Source organism: Epinephelus moara, chromosome 21, assembly GCF_006386435.1.
Source record: "Epinephelus moara isolate mb chromosome 21, YSFRI_EMoa_1.0, whole genome shotgun sequence".
In the NCBI taxonomy this organism is placed as follows: Eukaryota; Metazoa; Chordata; class Actinopteri; order Perciformes; family Serranidae; genus Epinephelus; species Epinephelus moara.
This window is the reverse complement of record NC_065526.1, coordinates 17,807,824-17,831,266: the sequence shown is the minus strand read 5'-3', so window position 1 is coordinate 17,831,266 and position 23,443 is coordinate 17,807,824. Positions and strand designations below refer to the sequence as shown.

The 23,443-nt window shown below is 40.9% G+C and overlaps 1 protein-coding gene across 1 annotated transcript in view; it reads left to right on the top strand.

Moving 5' to 3' along the window:
* Positions 1 to 1,517: 1,517 nt before the first annotated feature.
* Positions 1,518 to 23,443, top strand: part of LOC126382442 (excitatory amino acid transporter 5-like) — a 60,270-nt gene continuing 38,344 nt past the window's right edge. The window contains exons 1-2 of the mRNA XM_050032316.1: positions 1,518 to 2,283; positions 18,555 to 18,634. Coding sequence (XP_049888273.1) covers positions 2,143 to 2,283; positions 18,555 to 18,634 — 221 coding nt within the window. The 5' untranslated portion in view covers positions 1,518 to 2,142. The remainder of the gene's footprint in view (positions 2,284 to 18,554; positions 18,635 to 23,443) is intronic.

Below are 23,443 nucleotides of genomic sequence, written 5' to 3'. Positions count from 1 at the left end.
GGAGTGTATGTCGCTGACAGAAAGAAAGAAAGAAAATGGAAAAAAAGATAGAAAAGCAGCGTACACCTCACATATTTATTTCTCACAGTTGCGCACACGTTTGGCTGGCATGCAGAAGCACCGTCTGTGTGTCTGTGTGTCGAGGGTGCGAGCCGCAGCTTCAGCTGCTCAGGTAGAGAGGCTTAGCCCGGTGTGTTTTTTCGCTGATTCGGTTCTGCAGGTTCTCTGCTGGTACACTGGAGACGGGGATCATGCAGTTTGTCTCGGGATAGATTGTGCTTTTTTGGTTCATAGTTTATAATTGACGTGCGAATTATTCGCGTTTAGAGGGAATAAATTTCCGTTATAACGGAAACGTGGGCACAGTTATCTATATAAAATACACAGACTAACTAACTAACTAACTGATTGACTAACATAAACAACTGAAAATTAAAAAAAAAATAGCTTGCACCGTTAGCTCCAAGGGAAAACATGAGGGAAAGCGGCTGACCGGAAGTCACGCACAAAAAAACGGAAGTTGATCACTATTTACTTCCGTGTTTGAAAATAAGGTGGATTGACGTATCATTTTTCTCCTTATGAAAGTAACACGGCGATTATTCGTTGGTCAGACGAGAGCATATCAACCAAATCATTGACCAGTCGACCAGGAGACTACAGCCCTAGACATTTTTAAGAACATTTTTATGTGTGCCTTTATATTTTTTCATGACTACATTGCATTGTTTTTTTAGTAAGTAGTATTTTAGTATGTTAACTCATTGCTTTCTTTAGGGTCCTATCAACACCACTCGTGGGTTTTAAGTAACTGTAACTATTTTAATTATTGTAATAAATTATTCTTTTTAACTTGACTTGGACTCCTTGGTTATTTCAGTGTTGCTCTCCACCTGATTTTAAAATCTACTTGGTATACCCTACACCCCCCTTACACATGTATGCATCGTGTTCATATCTATGACGAGCTCGCTTCTTCAGCTGTCCAATTAAGAAGAAAATGAAGACACCTACAATAAAGTGAGTGGTAAAGAAATTACTTTAATGACTTAATGTTGCACATTTTGATTGACACTATCATAAGTATAGACTATTACTAGCCTTATCACATAAAACCACATTAGTGGTTATCACTAATATCACCTCAGTACACTCAGCTCACACTCTGTATGTAATGGATTGCCACACAGTATATAACGTCTCTAATATATATTCATGATGCAGCATGTTTGTGTTGGCATGTGTTTTTACCTGACAACATTATACAATTAGTGGGCAATCACCTGAAGACATGCACTAATGCCATGCATATATATATATATTTTTTTTTTTCTCGGTTGTGTCGTCCCTGTCACGTTCAATCATGTGTGCTGCACCTCTGTGAAACATAAAAACAGGTCAACAACTAACCAGCATTGGAAGTCCCTGTTTTTGTTTTGTTATTTACCTCATGTCACTTGTTGTGCAATTTATTCCCTTTTTTTCTTTTTCATGGTCTGGAACAATCCGCTGTCCAATTGTTCAGAGAGCTCTCTAATCCAGTCTTAGATCTGAGTCGTGCAGCGCAGCCTAATAGGATCGTAGTATTAACCCTGATGACAATTCCACCAGCTGTCGCAGGGCCCCCTGTTGGCCACCAGGAGGACTGTGTCAGTGGGGGTTGGAGAGATGGAGAGGGAGGTGACTGACAGGGAGCGAGACAGACACAGATAGACAGAGATAGTGTGTGATGCTCTTCGTCTCATGTGGAATAATCAAGGGAGCAGTTTGGAGGAGGAGCACAGAAACATCTAAAGTGCTTTATTTTTGGACGACTACCTCTTTAATTTTACTCTTCACCCCTCTCCCTTAATCAAACCCCAACTTTTTTTCTTTCTTTAAACTTTTTCTGTCCCATTTGTCTCTTCTCTCTCGAGCCTGCCTTCGCCTCCATCAGTCTGCGTCCATCTATCTCTCCCCACCGGCTGCATCCACTTTCTTCCGGGGTGGTGGCGTTGGCGACTCTTGGCTCTGTGCTGGTTCTATATGGCTGAATAAGTGGTTAAAAAAGGGGGGGGGCTTGCTCTGGTCGTTTTCTCTGCGGGGGGTTCGGAAGTTGCAGTCAGGACCAGGACAAGCAGGAGGAGGAGGCGGTGGAGGAGGATGGCGGTGGCTCTGGATGAAGTGTGGGGGCGGGTGAAGAATGTCTGCAAGCAGAACGGACTGCTCATCCTGTCTGTGCTGGCCGTGGTCATTGGCTGCCTGCTGGGCTTCTTCCTCAGAGGCAAGCAGCTGTCCGAGCAGGTCAGTTGGTTCAAATGCCTGGTGGTGATTGTAACGCGTGGTCCCCCCCCCCCCCCCCCAAAACCCCTCACAACACACACTATCCACCTGCCCAACTGCCTGCCTGCCTTATCTCCCCACTCAAGTGTGTCTTAAATGCTGTGATGGATTCAGACTGCCACAGCTCCTAATACAAGAGATTACCCAATTCCCTGTTCCCTGCATCTGCCTCTTTTACTCAATTCCATGTGCTACACACCAACACTTTAACACACTCAAGCGTGAACATCTATCTTTGTGAGGACACTGTGTTGACATTCACTCTGTGGAGGCTTCACTATAACCACTACATCCCTAACTCCAGCATTTACCCTCACCTCAACCTGGACACGACTCCAACTTTAACCTTAAAACTCAATCTTAACTCCAAAATTAACCATGTGGGGACTCCATTTTGTCCCCAGGTGGGAGAAACTGCAAGTCCCCACACAGGAAATTACATCAAATAATAATCTGTTCACCTTATCTTTATAAACCAGCCTCTCTTTGCCTCTCTAAGCCCATCTGATTCCACCAAAGTATAGGTTTCATCACCACGATCGGCCCTACTAGGACCATTAAGGCAAAAGACAGGACGATGTAATCAATAGTAGATTGCCCTTCAGATAGCTGGAAAAGACTTGGTTGATGGTGGCTGCTCATTCCACCTAAGAGACTCCCACAAGGTTCTTTATCTTGCTCACACTGGAATTGCAGTGTGAGCAAAACGTCGAAATACAGCGTTAAGAAGCCTCTGGGGTCGTCTGCTTTTGATGAGAGAAGAAGAAAAAAGCGCCACATGAGAATGGTAAACGGGCTTCAAGAATGGAATTAAATTGGCTCATCTAAAAGCCAATTTGCCTGCTGCAGCAGGCACATTGTAATGGCAGAAGATGTCCCCAAGAGCAAGAGAATAGTTGTTTTTTAATGTGAAACTGTAATTTATCAGTCACTCAGATTGCCTATAGCCTCTCAGATGGACTCCACGGAAAGGGATTGCCGGTGGGGAGATTAGTTGTCAATCACTCACAGAGACATGAAGTCAACAATTCATGTCCACTTATATAATTCACACACGACTGAATGGGAAGTGGAATTAAATAGTTGGAATTCAGAGAATGCTAAGAGGTTGCAGATGAACAGAGAAATGACATTTCTGCAGGCAACTGGATGATTATTCCTCTGAGCGCGTTGTGTTTGATAATGACTGAATTTATGGGTAGAAAGACATGAAAAAATGTTACAAAGTCTTAGCAGAGAATGCATGTGCAAAATTAGATTCGACAGGGAAGCTGCTCTTTAAAGGGTGCTTGATCAGTACAGAAACATGAAATGCATTTGAAACCGGATGATGAAAATTTTGTCATTTAAGAGGTGGCTGGTGTATGTGGGATTTTGTATGATGTAAGGCATGTGTAGGTATTGCCATTGATGTTTGAGCATGCCTGTGACGTCAAATGAATTTCTAGCGAGACACGGGGGACTTCAGATGTGTGCCTTCATCCATGATCCATGTGCACAGCTCTATTTAACCTTTATTAAACCAGAAAAAACCTCTTGAGATTCAAAATCTCTTTTCAAGAGTGTCCTGGCCGAGACAGCAGCCACATAAAGTTACAGACTGACAATATAGACCAAAAAATACAACATATAACTCCACATTACAAAAATGAGAACACAAAATGAGATTACTACAAAGAAAAAACAAAAAAGTACATTAATACTTTAGCAGCTGTCTCTTTAATATGGAGCACACATGTCCTTTTTGCATGTGAGCAAACTCTCATCTTTAGAAGTGGGGTTGTATGAGGTACTCATCCATAGTGTATTATCTTCAGTAAATGGCTGTCGGCACGCCCCCAGTTTGGAGAGGCAGGCAGGAGTACTGACACAGAAGCTAAGCAATGCACTGCTGTGGATGGGGGCAGCAGCAACATGTATTTTAGCTGCTTAAAAAAATCAATAACAGTTTAAGTGTGTGCTATATTGAGAATATTTCCAATGCTTTACCTCAACACAGACAGCCAGTTTCAACAGGAAAGCCGTTAACAGCTTAAATTCTCCATCTATGCTCTCGTCACAGCCACCAGCCTCCTTTGACGAACACGGGAGCTGCTGGTCTACCGCTGCCTTGATCAGTTAGTGAGTTTGTGTTATTGTGTGGCTCTGGCTAATCCAAACTAACCCTTTTAAATGCCACAGTTACACAATGACACAGCCAAACTAACTGTTCGAGGCAGCGGTAGACCAGCCGCTCCTGTGTTCGGCAATGTTAAACTACTGGTTTTCTTCAATGGAGTCTGGCTTTGGTGAGAGTGATGTAGTGGCTTCAGTTCCCCATCAGAAATCACTGACTGACAGCAAGGTAAAGTGGTGAAAATATTCTAAATATAGCACAGACTTCAACTGATGTTGATTTTTTCGGTGGCTAAAATAGTTTTAGCTTCCATGGTGGTACTCCAGCCTGCTTCTCCAAACTGGGGATGTGCCGACTGCCATCTTGGTAATAGGTCTACACCGACCATGGAGAAGTATCTCATGCAACTCCAGATGCAGATGTTTGGCATCGTGGGGCCCATAGAGCAAGTGCACTACAGGCTTGGCTCCTTTTGAGTTATTATCTCTGCTAACTTGATTGGGGGGAAAAAAAAGAAATGTCATCAGACTGAATGGATCAAATCTCAATAGTGAAATTAATCATTTCACTGGGACTATGAGGCTAAAAAAAATCCACTGATTTATAAACATTTCTTTCACAATGTCTATTGGAAAAAAAATTTGCTGGGCCCCATGGCATCACAAAAGAGACCCAAATGTTGTAATTTCACATTTGGTTGTATGTGAAATTGGCTTCAAAGCCTGGCGCTGTTCCTGGGGGCTTGATGTACAAATGACAACGCTAACTCGCAGGTATGATGTGTAGGATGTGAGGGGAAGGTCATAGTCGTTAGCACTCGTCCTCTGGGTACCACGAATGTCTTTGGGCTGCAAACTTCACCCAGAAGTTGTGAAGATAATTCCATCTGGACTAAAGTGGTGGACTAACTGACACTCAGCATGACTAAATACCCTGCAGGTCCCTCCTAAATCTACACATGCTCACTCCGACCTCGTCACATTTCGCCACATTGGCTTTACATTCATATGGGAAGCGAAAACAACGTTGGTGACTGTTAGACCCATCCACCACCTCTCCCACCCACTTTACTCAGACTTTTCACCCCCTAACTTACATTGTTGTCCCGCGGCATTTTCCTCTGATGTGTCAGAGGTAATTAACCCTGCCAAAATACATGGGGTTGAATAAAGCTCACTTCTGTGACTTTGTAACAAACACAGTGAGCTGGGACTGTGGTCAACAAGACAATCTGCCCACACTGAGCCTGTCAAGGACGATTTTTACTCTTTCAACAGGTGAATTACTGCCTGAGTAGTGCCTCTCAACATCCCTGACCTCGAGGTGAACAATTCGTGTTCAATTTAAAAAGTCAAGCATGTGTGGTTCCCAGTTTGTTTTTTAATTACTGGTCACGGGTGGTGAGAAATTCATTCCCTTGAAAAGAGCAGAATACGTCATTGTATGAGGAAGCACTGCACTACACTGAATAGTGTTTTTCAGTTTTTTTGTGTAGAATAAAAAGGGTGGTAGTGGATTAGAGTCAACTGTGTGGCAGCTGGCAGGGTGAAGGTGAGGACAGTCATGTTCATGCTGCATCCATGAATGCAAAGTGAAAAGTCAGAGTGTAGGGCGTAGGGGTAGGGGCATGTATGTTACAGTGTTACGCATGCTGCCGTTTATACACAGCATTCATAAAATGCGCTGGCCTCTCTTTATATGCTTTTAAAAAAATTTGTTAAAGTAGTTAAAGGTGAGTATTTTTTTCAGCATTTAGTTTTATTGACACAGACTGACTGGACCAGGTGATTTAAAGTGTGCAATCAATCAGCAGAGGTTAAGCACCACAAAGTGATTTTTTACTTGACATTTTCTTTCAGTTCAAGCTCATAAAAATCTTTACGTAAGTCATCAAGACAACATAACAATAAATGGCATCATAACGATCTAGTACAAAACTGGGACTCAGTTGCAGCAGAATACACAAAACACCAAGAACAGTTTATCAAATCCAAATCTTTACGTAGGCAGTCAGGGCAGTCAGCGGAGGCAGAAAAGTAAATTCAGGGAAATCACCCAAAAACCAAAGCCCATAAATCCAAGCCGAGTCAAAAACCAAGGAATCAAACACAAGGAAAAAGCTGGAAAGCATGAACACACTAAGGCGACAATGACAATCTGGCTACTAAATGGGGGAAACACTGGGCTTTAAATACACATGGGTTGATTACTAACTACACACAGGTGACTGGAACAAGACACAGGTGAAACACATGAGGTTATCAACAAAGGCAGGAAAACACATTTCAAAATAAAACAAGAAGTGGACACAAACACATGAGCATAAGCGTGACAGAATATCACAGGCATACATTAAAATGATTAACATGGCGAACTGAAAAGAAAAAAAAAACCCAAAGGTGCAGAGTTGAGGAAAGCAATGGTATTTAAATGGACAATTTAATTCAAAGCTAGGGGGGTTAAATTGTATCAGGTGGGCCATGGCCCCCTTAATACGACTGCTTGTCCCCCCACTTGCTCCCCCCTAGCAAAAGTAATTTGAGGCTGACATTACTGTGACATGCTCATTTTTTAAACTGACACATAGGTATCTTATCGTGGTATTTTGTGAAACTAGACAACCTATGGCATCAAGTTGTACTATTCATATGGGTACAGTTTGTTGGGACAACACATTCTCACTCCAACTTCGTCACATATTGACGTTTGGTCATGGACTTTCCACGTCCAGATACAACGTGAAAGGTACCCTGGGTGTGTTGGGGGTTGACGTTCTGGGACGCTGTGTCAAGTTCTGCCTGTTGCATGCATTGTCTTCTTTCAAAATACTAAACGCACGTCGGTAAAACACCACGATTTACGTTTTTTTGCCTTTAACAACTAATGCATGTGGTTGGGTTGAGTTGTGGTTGGTTGGACACATCCACCCTCCCTCCTGCTCACCCTGTTTGGACTTTCGTCTCCTTAACTTTCGTTCATGTCCCGCCAAATTCCCCCCGATGCCACTTAGTGCCATTAAACTATAACAGCAACCGGCTGCGTATCATGCCAATGTTAAAGGACGACTTCTTCATCAGTGTCTGATGCTGCTGGATTTCGACAACTTCAGAGTGAGACCACGTTGGTTGGGAAGGGGGCTGAATGTAGCTCCAAACTTAGGCCAAAGTTGATGAGGGATCATCAGGCATTTTCAGAGGGATCCTTTGAACCCTCACCTCATGATATCTGTATTAAAATGGGTTCTATGGGTACCAACGAGTCTCTGAACTTGAGGGAGCTTCTTCCCAGTAAATATTTTGTTCCTTACAATTAGTATACTCCTTCAGATTAAAGTTGTGCATTTGTATTTTAACTGATATTTGTATTTGTAGATTTGTATTTAACTTTTAACTGATAGGACAACCAGTCTATTTGAAGAACAATGGATCGCCTAACATGTAAGCATACATAACGAAGGATTTTTGTGGAACTCAAAATATAAACTGCACCGGTCTGCACATCAGATAATTAGCAACATTAACTGTAAAATAAGAAACCAAAGCATATCAGTGCGGTTCCTAAATTTTCATATTGCCTCTGGCTTTGGTGTGCCTACCCAAGATTTTCAGTGGCCCCATCTAGACACCCCTATGGAAAATGTCTAGGGGCCTGCACACACTTGCGAAAATAGATTCAATTCAATAAGCTTTATTGGCATGACATTCCATATGTGTTGCCAAAGCACAATTACAATTTAAAAGAGTGAATCCAGAAACAATTAACGACATTAACAGATACTTTGAAGGAGTAAATAGAAAGGCAGAGTGTGATCTGTGATGAGATGAACTTAATGTTGTTGTGCTGGTTGTCTCTTTGGCTGTGACACGCACTGACATATCTTGCTCAATCTATGGTGCTGATGCTATTTTCTCCAAGTAGATGTTACGTTTTAGCCTGCTAACAGAGTGAGTCAAAATGTTGGAGTTCTCATTGAATGTTTGTAAAGAACTTTGTTCTGATGTCTTCATATGTGCGACATTGTAGCAGGAATTGTCGCTCTGTCTCTCTGTCAATACTTAACAATGCGAAGTATTCAAGGGCAGATTGTCTCTTTCTTTTGTGTCCCTGTTGTCTACCAGCTCAAAACATAGTTGTCAGGTAGAAAGTTATTTTTCTCCATTGAAAAACTTGTATGAGCGTACCAAACATCTTGCAGAAGCAGCCAGTGTGTTTGTTCCACTTTTAGCCGCTGGAGAACTCAGTGACACCTTATCCTTTCAAACACACACTTTAGGGCAAATTCCCCAAAACACTGTGCAGCTTTTGTGGACACACCTGCACAAATAAAACTAAACTAAACTGTGGCGTCCTCAAAGCATCTGCAAAGGGTGAAATGCACCCTTAACTGTGCTGCTAAGAAAAACCGCCTCTGTGCTCCGCAGTTTGCATGTATTTAAATGAGATAATATGCATACATTTGACACAACATTTCCCCTTTCTATGCAAATAAATCTCATTGTGTAAACAATCCAAATCACTAAGATAAGCGCTAACAGCCACATGCAGTTACAGTGAAATTATTAATGTCTTCAGACAGTTGGTGGTAACTGAAGCATGCTGACAGACTGACATATTAAATCCCAGATACAGTTTCTCTGTCACGTTGTCGTTCCTTGCCTAATGTTTTGAAGAATGCCTCTGCATGCAGTTGATTGGGACCTGTAGTTCATTGTCTGAAAATATCTTTTATTTTTCTTTCTGCTGTTCTACCTGCTGTGCTCTTGATGCAAAGGCGATAATTATACTTTGCAACATGGATAATTGGAAAAAAGGGCAAAATGCACTCGGCTGCAAAACTTTAAGACCATGTTTGCACTTTACTATCATCGGCTCAGAACCTTTTGTGAATCTGACCTTAGGACTGGGCAGGTAGCAGTTGCAAGTGGTGCGCAATTCACGGTGCTGTCAGTGAGTTCTGTCATCAGAATGCTATGTTCACAGACTGACAAACAACAACACAAAACATAGAAATGTACCCACACCCACTCTGCACTCCACACAAACATATTCACTCAGCCATTTGGCCTAAAAGCTCTGTCACTCCAACACAGACTCAGGAAGCTTTTATTGCTCCATCTCACTGCACAGATGTGCTGTACTTAAATTCCTATTTTATTTTTTTTATTTTTTTTTTTTCTCAAATCCAACTCTCCACCTTTGTTTTGTTTTTCAACTGGCTTTTACCCCCTCATGACGTACTGTCATCATGAAATAACATGTTTTGGTTTTGTTGTTGTTGTTGTTGTTGTTTTTTACAAATCTTGCATCCACTTTTTAACTTTTAAAACTTTTACTTTTAACTGTGTTCAGTTAAATGCTTACTGCATTTCAGATTCATACGTCCTTCAATTCAGACAAAACATCCATTGTTAAAGATATACTAAACAAGATTTTTCCTAAAAAAGACTCATAGACTCATACAGGAGTAATCTCTCTCCAACACATTCTCAGTCCCACCTTGTCACATACATTTGGTCATGGCCTTTCCACGTCCAGATCCAATGTGAAAGGTCCCCTGGGTGCGGAGGGTGTTCTGGGACACCGTGTCAAGTTCTGTGTGTTACATAGTACATTGTCTTCTTTCAAAATACACTTCTGTTTTCACAGGAAATTTACCGTTTATATACGGTCTCTTTCAAAATAAATGCACTACGTCGGTACAACACCCCAACTTAAAGGACAGCGTTTTTCATTAGTGTCTGTCAAGTCACTGCCCAAACACCAGATTTCCGTGACTTCGGAGTGAGACCAGGTTGCCTTCTCAGTCATCAGACCGACTAGTTGTGGTGACTGTTTATATATCAACATAGACTCTGAGGCTACCATACGTAGGCCACCATACATGGTGCCACCTAAACATTCACACGCACTCACACACTGATGAAACAACCATCGGTAGCAATATATAGAGTTTTTTGGCAACTTCTTTTTGTCTATTTTCTTTTTTGTTTGGCCTCATCGTACTATTACCTTCAAAGTTGTTTTGGCGAACATGTTAGGAAAAACGTTTCCTATTTACACACCTGGCAACATTAACCAGCAGCTGTCCAATATTCACTCTCCTTTGGTCTCCACCAACTCCTAAGAGGGACATCTGGCTTTTTAGCTGCTAAATGCTCCACTATGTTTACCAGCTACAGACGCCAACTGTGTCTCTCTGTCATTTTGTGCTGGGCAGATAGCGTGCATTGGAGCTTTTTCACTGCAAACTGCTGCCTGGTGTGGCTGGCAACGACAGTGAGATGAGACCAGTGTGACAGAACCAAAACAGTGAAGTTGCAGGTTGAAAAATCAAAGCCAAACTCTGCAGAGTAGACTCGAGTGATGATGATCTGCGAGTTCATCACTGCTGCTGTTACATTATACATAGTTATTTGCTACAAAATATTGCTCACTGCAGCTTTAAATGAAGTTGACCTCAGCAGATGGGGTTACCTCATGTGCTAACATTATTCTAATGTCACTCATCCTCCTTTTCCAACACTCCTCTGTGTTCTGACTTCGCCATCTTGTCCCTAAGGGAACTCATTTTGACTTTTTCTGCCCATATCCAGAAGCATGACCATAGCTGAGAACTTTTATGTAAGAGACATTAACCCACCTTTTTACAGTAATCTCGCACTCCAATTTCAGTCCGTTTACAGGTGGTGGGGAGTACTACTGCATGAAAATTTGTAAAAAAAAAAAAAGCCTTTTGTGGTTCCAAAGCAGTTTATCTAATTTAATGTCACTTGCGTCAGCATGTGTTGGAGGCTGCCGTCTACAAGTTTGAAAATGAAAAAAAATCTGTGAATGTGGAGTTAGAAAGAAGTGCACTTACCAGATCTCTGAAGCCTGTTACTCATCAGTTGCTATTAGCCACTTTGGATGACTACCAAGACTCCACTCACTGAGTCCCGAAAATTGCCATGAACTAGATAATAAAAAATTGTCTTTTTAGTGTTGCATACTGTTAGCTCTCTCAGTGACAGCTTACCAGCTCCGAACCATAGTCGGGAACACACTAGCTTATTAACATAATTTAGCTTGGCTCATTATTAGCCTATCCCTGCCAGCGTGACTACAAAACACCCACGCTTGGACCAAAAGGCGGGATTTATACTTCTGCGTTGTATCGATGCCATACCGATGGCTTGGCCCTGGGTAGACATCGAGCCTACGGCGTACCCTACACCGTAGCCTGACATGAAACTCCCCAGAAATGTAACTACACGTCACTGTGACGCAGACCTCCTGTCTGTTTTTGTAAGCTGAAACCATTTGCCTCAGTGGAAACAAAGCTCTTATTTACTTTAATTTCACAGATAAGAAACAATAAATTGTGAAGACAATAAAGCCTCCACAAAAATAGCATTTTAAGTCTTGTGTGTGATTTATCCTTTGGTGATTTATGTTTCGGGATTTATCCTGGCTTCATATGAGCAGTGAAAATTTCCGCTCGTCACTAGGCTAATTTATACAATGTAAAATGCCATAGGCTTGTGCTAATAACGTTAGCATGTTGTATTTGTGTGGAAAATGTGTCCAGATAAAGACAAGTGTTTGTCTGTGAATGCTGCGAGTTACAGTGAAGCTGATTTGTGTACTTGTGTTTGAAATTGTCTCTATTAAGCCACGTTTAATGTGTGTTTAATGTGTGTTTTGAATCAGCTAAACTTTACAGCACTTCACAGAAACCTCCGCCGCCAACTAGTGTATAGGAGGTGTAACTGCAAAGTGACACAGACACCACCGCAGAAGTATAAATGCTCACAACGGCATAGGCCACGTGCGAAGGCCACGGCGTAGGGTCAGGTACACAAGTATAAATCCCGCTTAAGACACAACGATGACTCGCTGAAACACAACCGGTTTTGTTGTTTGTTGGTCGCAAACAGTCATCTGCAGTTTGGCAGGCACCTTGCCTAGGAGTCACGCCGTCCACCATCTCCTTGACCACTAGATGACAAAGTCAGCACATACAGTATATAACATCACTTTAAAAACATTGATATAATACGTATGAAACATGCAAGTGTAATGTATTTGTGGTTTGAGGAAACATACTGTATAATGCTAACTGGCAACTTTCTGGCAACTAGACAAATTTCGTCATATATCGTATCTGAAACCTCTATGCAGATGATTGATTTTCACACAAGTAATTAAATCACACTTCTGTGCGGAGTTTGCATGTGCTGCATGTGTCAGCGTAGTTTTCTCCAGGTTCTTCAGCTTCCTCCCACAGTCCAAAGACTTGCAGGTTAGATTAACTGGTGACTCTAAATCGCCTGAAGGTGTAAATGTGAGCGTGAATGGTTTTCAGTCTCTATGTGTCAGCACTGTGATAGTCCCCAACCCCACCTGTCACCCAGTGTCAGCTGGGATAGGCTCCAGCCCCTCTACGACCCTGTACCAGGAGCAGCAGCTACACATAATTACTGAATGAAAAATCAAATCACCTCCTGATCACAACTACATTACTCTACAATAGTAATATAACTTTTAATATAAATGTTTTATTTTATTTCACTTTAAATGTGACAGTAACCACTATCAAGGAAGTCTCTGCAAGCTGTTTGCCATGCAGTACATAAACTGACACTCGTGTATCACACTCCTCAAGAAAGTATCATGGGACTGATACTTTGAAACTCCACACAGCACCATGTCTGTGAATACAGATGAGGAGACAAAGATCAGTCAATACAATGGAGAATTTTTTATCATGTTTACCTTTATTGATTTGTGATCTCGAGGAAGTCTTTGCAAGCTTTTTGCCATGTCAAACATAAACTGAAATCAGTGTGCTGTCTAGAAAGCAGACTCCTGCAGAATCAATTACTTTCACACAGGAGCAGAATGTTATTATGCTGTAACTGAAACCACAGGTATTGCACACACATTGAAAAAGTTACAGGACTGAAACCTGATGAGATAGTACAGCCTTCAGACTGTGAAACTTCACACAGCAGCATTTATGAATACAGATGAGGAGACAAAGATATAATTTAATACAATGAACAAGCGTGACTATGTGAATTGGTCCCTGCCTGATTTTGAAGCTCTCTTAAAGGGGAACTAACATTTTTTTCAACCTGGGCCCTATTTTCTGATCTACTTTTGTCTAAATGAGTGATAGGATGTTCAATATTTGACATTTTTTCAGTACCAAGCTCGGGCTGACCTGCCTGCAGCCAACACAGACGTTCATTTATCCTTTCCGTTATGTTGTTGAATAATTATACTAACAATCCGAGCCTATCTGTGTTAAAAAAAATGCACTTTTAGTGGACGTATTTTGACGTTGTTTGACGCGGTCTGAGTGCCCTATTATTTAATATAGCGCGCGCTCACTCATTTAGACAAAAGTAGATCGGAAAATAGAGCCCAGGTTGAAAAAAACATTAGTTTCCCTTTAAGTACAAGGATGAATGAATTGGTTGGTTCTTGTCATTGTGCGAAAGTGTTCTAATATTTCCACATGTTACTGTATATCTTTTTTGTATGCTGCTGTCTTGGCCAGGTCCCCCTTATAAAAGAGATTGTTGATCTCAACAGGACTTACCTGGTTAAAAATGGGTTAGATAAAATTGAGCATAGCGTTAGTTCAGGCAGGACATGATGTCAAGCTCAGCTCACATCCCACCTACATCAGCTGATCTCAAACAGCCCAGTCAACTGATGGAGCAGCTGATCAATGGAAGGGAGTCAGCCGATAGATCACATGATTCCTTTCTATGCAACCAATTGGTGAATCTCATTCACGGCGCCCTATATAAACTGCTCTGGCCCACCTAATGTTGCTGCTTCCTCTGCAAGCCGCTTTGCAACCCTCCTCCACCCCAGCTCCTCCTTTTCATGTTGTGTCTGACTTATCAATGGCATTCCTGTTTGTCATTGATGACTGCTCTGTTCTGTTCCTGGGGGGTCTTTGCTGCTGCTCTCCCTGCCTTAGGCTTTCCATGTAGGCGCATGGAAGGGCAGGGAGGTTTGCTCTCTCTGCGTCAGGATTTCCTTGTTTGCACGTGGAAGGGCAGAGAGGTGTGTGGTTTCTCTGTCTTCAGGCTTTCCACATAGGCATGCAGAGGCTTTCTGCGCAGGCCCAAGGAAAGGCAGAGAGGCCCCAGAAAGGAGCCATGCCACCAAATATAATACTGCAAATGGAAATGAAGTTTTCTTTGACTAAAGTGGTCGTGACTGAGCTTAAATAAATAAAAAACATGAATATTCTTAATATGAAGAATTCTATTCAGAGTTTCTCATTTGACACATGTAGTTGTGCATCTAATAATAAGGCAATTTCATAAATTGCCTTATTTTCTTTATTCTTTTTCTTTATTCCTCAGTTGACATGTGACTTTTTTGCTTATCACACAACACACACTTGCATTACAGTTTAACAGTGGTAGCACAGGGTCAGCCATAACATGCTGCCTCTGGAGCAGTTTGAGGGTGTCTTGGCACCGCTTCAGCAGCCATACACAGTCCGTTTGGAGACTTGTACTGACGACCTTCCATTTCCCAAGCCAAGGCCCTAGGGAGTGAGCAACTGCCTCCTGTTTTTGTGATGAGTTATGTAAATGCAATTATATAATCTAAATACACACTGCGGCTCAATGCTGTTATTTTTAACAACAGTAAAACAATGTAATTAAATAACAAGTGAAGCTAACCAAGGTTAAAGGTAAAATCAGGACACTCTCAGTTTTGTTCTTTTGGCAGTATCTAGAATGAAGAACTGAATGTTTGTTGGCTTGAAACCAGGCTGGTGAATTTATTTATATCAGCTCGTTTCTATGAGCCCTGCAGCTGGCGAGATAAAAGGGTTACCACAGGATAGACTGTGTGTGTCTGTGCATGTATGTAAATTATGTTTTAGTGTGTGTGAGAGCGGATTAATAATGACTGTGCAAGTTTGTGACTTTTCCGTGAAATATTGCCCCTGACAGTTCATAATATTGCAAATTGCAAATGCAAGGGTATTCATCAGTGGTCCATGGGCTCAGTCACCATTGTGTTTTCTCATTCAGCAATAAATAGTGATTTTACAGACATTTACTGAAGTTAAAATCTTTGCGATTAATACTATAAATTGACACTGACATTGTGTCAAGTTCAAGAGTGCTGTGGCAGACGGCTGCTCCATCTCTAATCACAGTCTATTCAAACATAGTAAAACATGCAGAGACACTGACATTTATGTCAGTGATTAACTACAGCAGCTACATACTGGCCCTCAGTACTCATGTTCTGAACATTATGTTAAATTACAACAGCATAATGCAGCATAATACTGTGTTCATTAATGGTCTAAGGGGAAAAGTCAAGGTAGGAAACACATCATTTGCAGTCAGGCCCATGGATGTATGAAGAGACCTGGATACAGCATTGGAGATGAGACCTTGTTTATTTTTATGAAAGCTGCTCAGTGGAGCACAAAGCTAAAATCATTCAACTGCCATGTAGAAAATTACACAGATGATCAGCACTGCTTCTGCATATTTGGGCCACAGAGCAACCGCACTAGAGCCTTTTGCCAGCCATGTCAGCTGCTTCCAGTTTAACGCTCAGCTAACTGGAATGGGGATAAATGATTTAATCATGTGGATCTTCTGGACTTTCCAAATATTATTGGACCAAATGGATCAAATCCTGGGTGAAATTAGTTGTGATGCTCAAAAAAAATGTATCCACTGATTGACAAACGTCTCTAGGAAGTCTTTTTAAGCCCAATGGCATCACGTGACGGGCTCAGAAGTTATAATTCCACTATTTGGTCACTATGAAAATTGGCTTCAAAGCTGGCCGCACCTCCTGGGGGCAGGGTCACAACCCCTGCGAAATGGCTCATTGCACTGTTGGGATTTGATTCCTTGAGTCCAATAAGTCTGATTTGAAAGTCTAGAAGAGCTGCACGATCAAATCATTTTATCCCTATTGAAGTTAGCGGAGAGCTAAACCAGAAGTTAGCCATTTGCATGCCATAAGTCTCTCGTGCTCTAGCCCGTCCTTATTCGGGAGTAAAGTCTTTGTCTGTGATTTCGGCATCAAACACACAAGTTGAAAATCCCCTATAGGGCAGGCAGGAGGGACAGTGGATGGATCCAGCAAACCTTGGACTTTCACCCAGGAGCCCAGTGTTCACTTCCTGTATGAATGTAGAGCCAAACCATGATGTTTTTTCTAACCCTAATCATGTGCTTTTGTTGCCTAAACCTAACCATGTTCTTCCCGGAATGTCAACAGCAGACACAGGAGGTTACCTGGCACATTAAATGTAGATGTGAAAGGCCACTTACAAAGCAGCAATATGTGAGATTTGGAATGAGAATATGTTGGCTTGCCCTATGGGCCGCACAATGTGGATTGTGTAATTTTATGCCACAGAAATTGAGAAATTGCTTTTATGGCTTCATCCTCTACTTTCATAGCAACTGTATCCAGTTCTCTTTATAAAGCCATGGTGCAGCCTCACAGGACTGCTAGCATGGCTGTCTCGTTCTCAAACACTTCGTTTTAGCTAAATTAAATGTGGGGAAATCTGAGGAAAGTAATGTTCTTCCATCAGCTTCAAATCAAAGTCCGTCAACATAATTTGAAAAGGCTAAAACTTCACAGACCTTGCAAATAATGAGACCCTTTTCTCAACCGCTCACACAGACATGCAAGAAGCATATTTGCTCAGTTTCTGAAAGCGACACGTGTTACTGACAAACGGAAAAAGAAAAGGTCAAGGTTATTCTTAAAAGAGGAGAAAATGTGGACATCCAAGTCCTCTGGGAGACCGCTGCAGTAAACAAAGAGCATAAAAGCTAAAAGCAGTTTTAGACGCTCTTTGGCAGGAAGTCAGATGGCCAGAGGTCTTGGTTGCTTTTCAGTGGATCTAACACTTTTTGATAGGATGGCCATTTTTGTTTCTAAAAGTCAACTGTGTACTGAAAGCCAGTGCACAACGTGTTGTCTCCTTTTTCTTAGTTTCTGTCAGAACTTTGGCTCAGCATGCAGAGTTACAACAGCCTCTTTTCAAAGTACATCTGAGTTTCTTTTACACAAGTTACAAAAACAGGCAGAAATCCAGTTTTGATACAAGCTTCTTTTTTTTAAAAATCTTTTTTTAATTGCAGCATTGTTTAAGTGATAAAAAACCCAAATCTTTCGATACGTGTTTGTGAAATTGACACAAATATAATTGAATATAATTACGTTAAATGTTTAATATTGTATGTATAAATATAAGTCTCTCTCTGTCCGTCTCTCTCTATATGTATCTTTTTGTCATATGGATCACTGTACATTTACCATGTTAACCTGTCTGAGGACAGAGGGGATGTCGTATGCTGTAAAGTCCTCTGAGGCTAATTGTGATTTGTGATATTGGGCTTTATAAATAAAACTGAATTGAACTGGAGAGTGCCCAGGATTGATCTCTGTGGAACTCCACAATAGACAGTTTACAATTAAATATATATGTAGCAAATAGACCTTGCCAGGTAGTCACATGCATTTTTTTTTTAAATTTGTCTAATTATACTGTGGCACATGTTGGTTGACAACTGATATCTTGGGCATGGTCAGTCTTAAAATGGTTTTGCTAAGGTTTCCAGGTTGAACGTGTTGAACATGTTTCCTTGAAATGGAGTGAAACTGTGTACAACAGGCTTTAGGTATGTTTTCTCTTGTTTGGTAGGTAGTCAGCAGCGATATGTACATGAACTAATATCTGGTATATCTTTACCAACTGCAATTTTTTTTCACACTTGCTTTGGCGATGTAAATGTGTTTATTTTACATACCAATAAAGCCCATTTTAATTAAATTATTGTATTAAGAGGCATTGCGTCTGCATAATACAACAGGGTGTTCAACGCACCTATGTTTCTACTAAAATAGGCGTTTTACTACATTTTGGCAGGGCTAAACACAGCCCTGTTTAATGCAGTAAAAAAAAAAAAGCAATTGAGAGGTTACACTACAGATAACAGTTAGTAGTACAAACAAGAATAATGCAGGTCACCAAAGTGAGCAAAATACTTACATAACATATTTTGCTTGTTTTGCACATATAACTCTCTTTGTTTTTCTCTGCCACATTCAGGAGGTGAAGTACTTCCAGTTTCCCGGAGAGCTGCTGATGAGGATGTTGAAAATGTTAATTTTGCCCCTTGTCGTGTCCAGGTAAGAGCAGCATAGTTCCACACACACACAACCATTTGCATGCTTTGTGAGCTAAATGCCGAACTTGATTAAAGAGGTGCTCAGTTATTTGGAAGGGTTGTTAATTTTCAGTGCAGAAATGTGCTTGACAAAGAGAGTCAGGTTTTAACAGAGAATTAAAAGGAGCAACATAAAATACAAACAGTTATATGTCTGCTTTAATATTCTTTCGTCTCCATCACATGCTGCATTTATGTTTGGTAGTTTTGTTGCACTGATTTGTCTCTATGCTGACATGAAATTAACCAAATTAATCTAAATTGAACTGAATTGCAAAGAGCACATACCTGCAGTCACTCTCCACCTACGTACATATAAAGTGGAGTTTGCTGCCATATGCTGCAGAATCATTTTGCCGCTGGCTGTGGTTAGAATTACTTCGAAATTGTACCATCTGAGAAATAAGGGCTGCTGAACCTGCGTGGCTCACCTTTTCTTTTGATTAGATGAAACATAAAATTTGACCAGCCTTGGAGCTATTTGAATGTTCGGTTGAGGCTGCATCAGAATGAAGTGTTTGAATTTACTTTGTAGTGACTTCAGAGAGAATTGATTATGAATGTCTGACCTCACATAATGACTACTGCACAGCAGAGAGTGTATCCATTTGAGAAATCAGGAACCACAGTAAGACATTTCCTGAAATGAATGTGAATTAGTCTATGTCCTCCAGAGCTGCAAAGTACTTTTTTTTATTGCCTCAGAGATACCTTGCAACACACCAGTTTGCGGTGCTTAATGACAAAAACAAGTCATTTACCATCTGGTGACAGCAGGTGTTTTGTACCGAGGATCTGCACTGACTGGATGAGATGTATCAACACTTAAAAGGATACTTCACCTCCTCAAGACCATTTGTGTGTCAGTACTTCACCCTGTGTTGCTCTGAATTCATGACAAAGAGGTTGTTTTTATGGCATGCCCACAGTGATCATGACACTAAAAATAGAGATAATTCTTGATGACTTCAAGTCATTGGGGTCCACATTTAACAACAGCAAATCTACGTCAAAACACCTGTTAACAAACTCTCACACAAGTACTGCAGTGTAATCTACGTCTCATTTATGCAGCCATATGCTCAGTACCTCCCAAACAGACAGCTCTATCCTCGGGGAACTGAACTCAAAGTGAAACTTATCTATGCTCTCTTCAAAGCCAGACTCCTTTGAAGAAAAAAATAATAAATTGACCGTGCTAAACACAGGAGCTGCTGTTCTTCTGTTGCCTCAATCAGTTAGTTAGGTTGTCTGTGTCATTGTGTGACTTTGGTGTTTTAAAGGGTTAGTTCACAGTCAACAAGGTCACACAATAACACAAACTACCGATCAAGGCAGCAGTAGACCAACGGCTCCTTTGATCAGTTTGGTGAAATCACAATTTTGTCAATGGAGTTTGGCTTTACAGAGAGCATTAAAAAACGTTTACTTTTAATAAGGGCTGCCCCTAACTAGGAATTTTCGTAGTCTCCCAATAGTTGTCATTAAGGGCCATTAGTGGACTAGTCGCCTACATGTTTACAATATTAATTTAATTAATAAATTATATATTTTGGGCGGGGCAACACAATGGTTTGAGTTCAAGGTCCTAGAAAGAACAGTAGAAATAACATTGTTAACACTGTGCTACATTACAGAGAAATACAAAATCGTACGAATGACCCCTTTTACCTCAATTCATCAAGAAATGTCTTAAAGGCATGCAAGTTTTCTTCACAAATTCACCATAACACAGGGTGAGTAATTGATATACACATGTGAAGTTTTCATTCAAAGCAAATGGATGCAGCTTTGTTCATCGACATACATACCCCGATGTATGTCGATGACATTAGGGTACCCTAAATCCAAATATGCATGCACTAAAACATATTTGATTCAGAGCCACAAGTTAAGTTTAGTGTTATTGGAAAGGAGTTCTGGTGAATGTAGGAAATTACTGTTGAAACGAGCACCACAACATGGTAGTAGAGCTTTACACAAGACATAAAAAACAACACAAACAAAAGGCATTAAGACAGTACATAAAAGAAACACAAAACAATAGTAAAAAAAACAATTAGGATTTAAATTAGTACAAGACAATACAAATGTGCCTAATTTGAATAAAATGGATTAAACAGGATTTTCAGTGCCGTGCGAGATATGAATGAATAGTTTCCCATTTAATTTAATGAGAGGAAGTGGCAAACAGCAACGTTTTTAAGCCTCAATTTAAAAGAACCGAGAGTTGAAGCAGACCTCAAGTACACTGAGCAGCCTGGAGGAAAATTTAATCACAAACACAAAGACACTGAATGTTCCAGATCAATTACTGCACGAGTATCTGAGCATTGGCTTTTCACTTTAAAAAAAAATCCTCACAGTTCCAGCTCTGATCTGAGTTTAAAATCATGTTTTTTTCCATATGGTCTTATGTTTTTTTTATGTATAGCTGATAGGATGTGCATGACCTTATGGTGATTAATGTAGATGAAAAGCATGACCTAGATGAGAATTTTTTTTTTTTTTTTTTTTTACTGCACCCAATTACCTTTTTCAGCACCAAGGATTAAAAACCTGTTGAACCCTAAAGTCCCCCAACTGGGGGACCTCTAGAGCTGCTAATAAAGGCCTGGTGTGTATCAATACACTGATCAGAAGAATATAGTGATGTTGCCCATCAAATTTAACAGCAGAACCTCAGCTACAAGGCTGTAAAAAAAACTTTTTACATGCCCCAAACTCAGTTTTAACATCAACTAAATAAACAACAACAACAACTAACTCCAACAACTCCAAACAGCACCGATATCCCGACCCACTCGGTATATAACTCGGTCTAACTCGACCACATGTTATTCAAAACGCACACCATTCATCTCAAATGAAAGCTGAGACTCCACTCTTTCCACATGTATACTCCAAATCATTCTCCCTTTAACCATCACAGAGCTACAGCCCAAAGAACAACAACAGAAATCTCTTTGCCAAAATATATCTGTAATATGGCTCTTACCTTATTAATTTCACTGTAAAATGCGCATTCTGCTGTTGTTTCACGCTCCGTTCGCGTACTACCGGAATTTGTCCGTCATTCAAATGAATCCGGGCGGAAAAAAAGGTTCCGGGGGAACAAAAACAATGACCACTCACAGCAGCCGACATCTCCCCACAACGCGTTCTGCTGACTCTGATTGGCTTACAGTGCTGTCAATCTCGTTTTGGCTCTAACGAATCAAACGAGGTGTCAATCACTCAATCACTTGCGGAGATACAGGCCTCCAAATCTCAGAATAGAAACTCAGGTTCAAATGTAGTAGGTGCATATTGGTCAGTTTGGAGTGGGAAATAGAGTAAAAAAAAGGAAACAGACAGTTGTATGTGTATACCCTAAACATCAGTGGGGACTTACAGAAACAAAAAATGAAAGATATAGGATTGTACACAACAAAAATCACATGCAAACATGGAGCAATTTTGGAGAGCTCGCCTGAATTTTCTCTACTAAAACCTCTCTTATATTGTTCTGCTTCACGTTATCAGAATCAACCTTTGCAGAGTTAATGTTCACATATTGTACTATGATGTGATAGAGGTTTAGAGCTGCTGCTGCTGCATCATTCCAAAGGGATACTCATCCTAAAAATGCTTCTTTTTTTTTTTAGGTGAACCTCAAAATATTTCATTTGTGCTGTGTGCCATCTTCATTTACTCTTCACATGTAATACATATACTGATATTTACACATCTTAATAAATCTCACAAGTGTTCCCTTTACCATGACACCCAAAGTATTCAAATAGACCTTGTGGTTGCAGAGATATATTCATTTCATTATGAATATGCAATTTTCGAGCAGAGGCCTATAAAATAGACTTAGGGTTTATAAGTTAAAGAGTAATGTGTGTATGGAAGTAAACCTGTTGCCCTTTTTTAACTGTGGATGCATTCTTAGAAGCGCACAGCCTGCCAGATTCTCCAGTTTGACTATTTTAGGCCCAAAGCTCTTAGTTGCCTGCATGAGGTCAGTGATGTCCACCACACATAAAAAAAGCTCCCAAAACAAATCATGCAAACGCACCGGTTACATGCAGGGTGCTTTGTGCAATAAGCTACTTACAATCTATGCAACAGCAAAGACTGGATGAGAAGTTAATCCTCCCTCCGTCACTCTATCTCTCTCTGTCTGTCGCTGTCCCCATCGCTCTGCGCTTCTGTGTCCGTCTATTGTATGTTTCGATTTCTGTCTTAATCTATGCTGTTTAATCACATGGCAAAGGACAGAAAGAGTCCATGTTTGTGCACTTACTTATTCATGCTCATCATGGTCCATTCCCCCAGTTTCACAGATTCAGAGCAGGAGATCACTTCAGTGCATGTTTCCTGCCAAACACGAGGCACGTGAGGGCAAGAGACATTAATTACAACTAATCTGAAACAGTGTATGCAGGCAGGGGGCCAAGCGCAGCCAAGTTAAACACACCGCTTCAGCACACAGGAAGGTAAAAGCAATTAGGGCAAACATTCAACAGGCTACTGGGGCTCCTGTTGAGTCTGCAAAACACTCAATGTTCCTGGTGTATGCCTGCGACTCGATAGAGGCAATAAGGGATAACGAGTGTGGAAGGCATGGCTTGTTACTTCACAGCTGATGTGGGTGTACTAGTGTGTATCCATTTACGTCCATCTGCACAGACATGACTTGTGGAATATCTGTATATCTTTGCAACCCTCTGTAGACACGCACGTGAATCAAAACAGCAAGCACAGTCTCGGTCGATATTCTGCC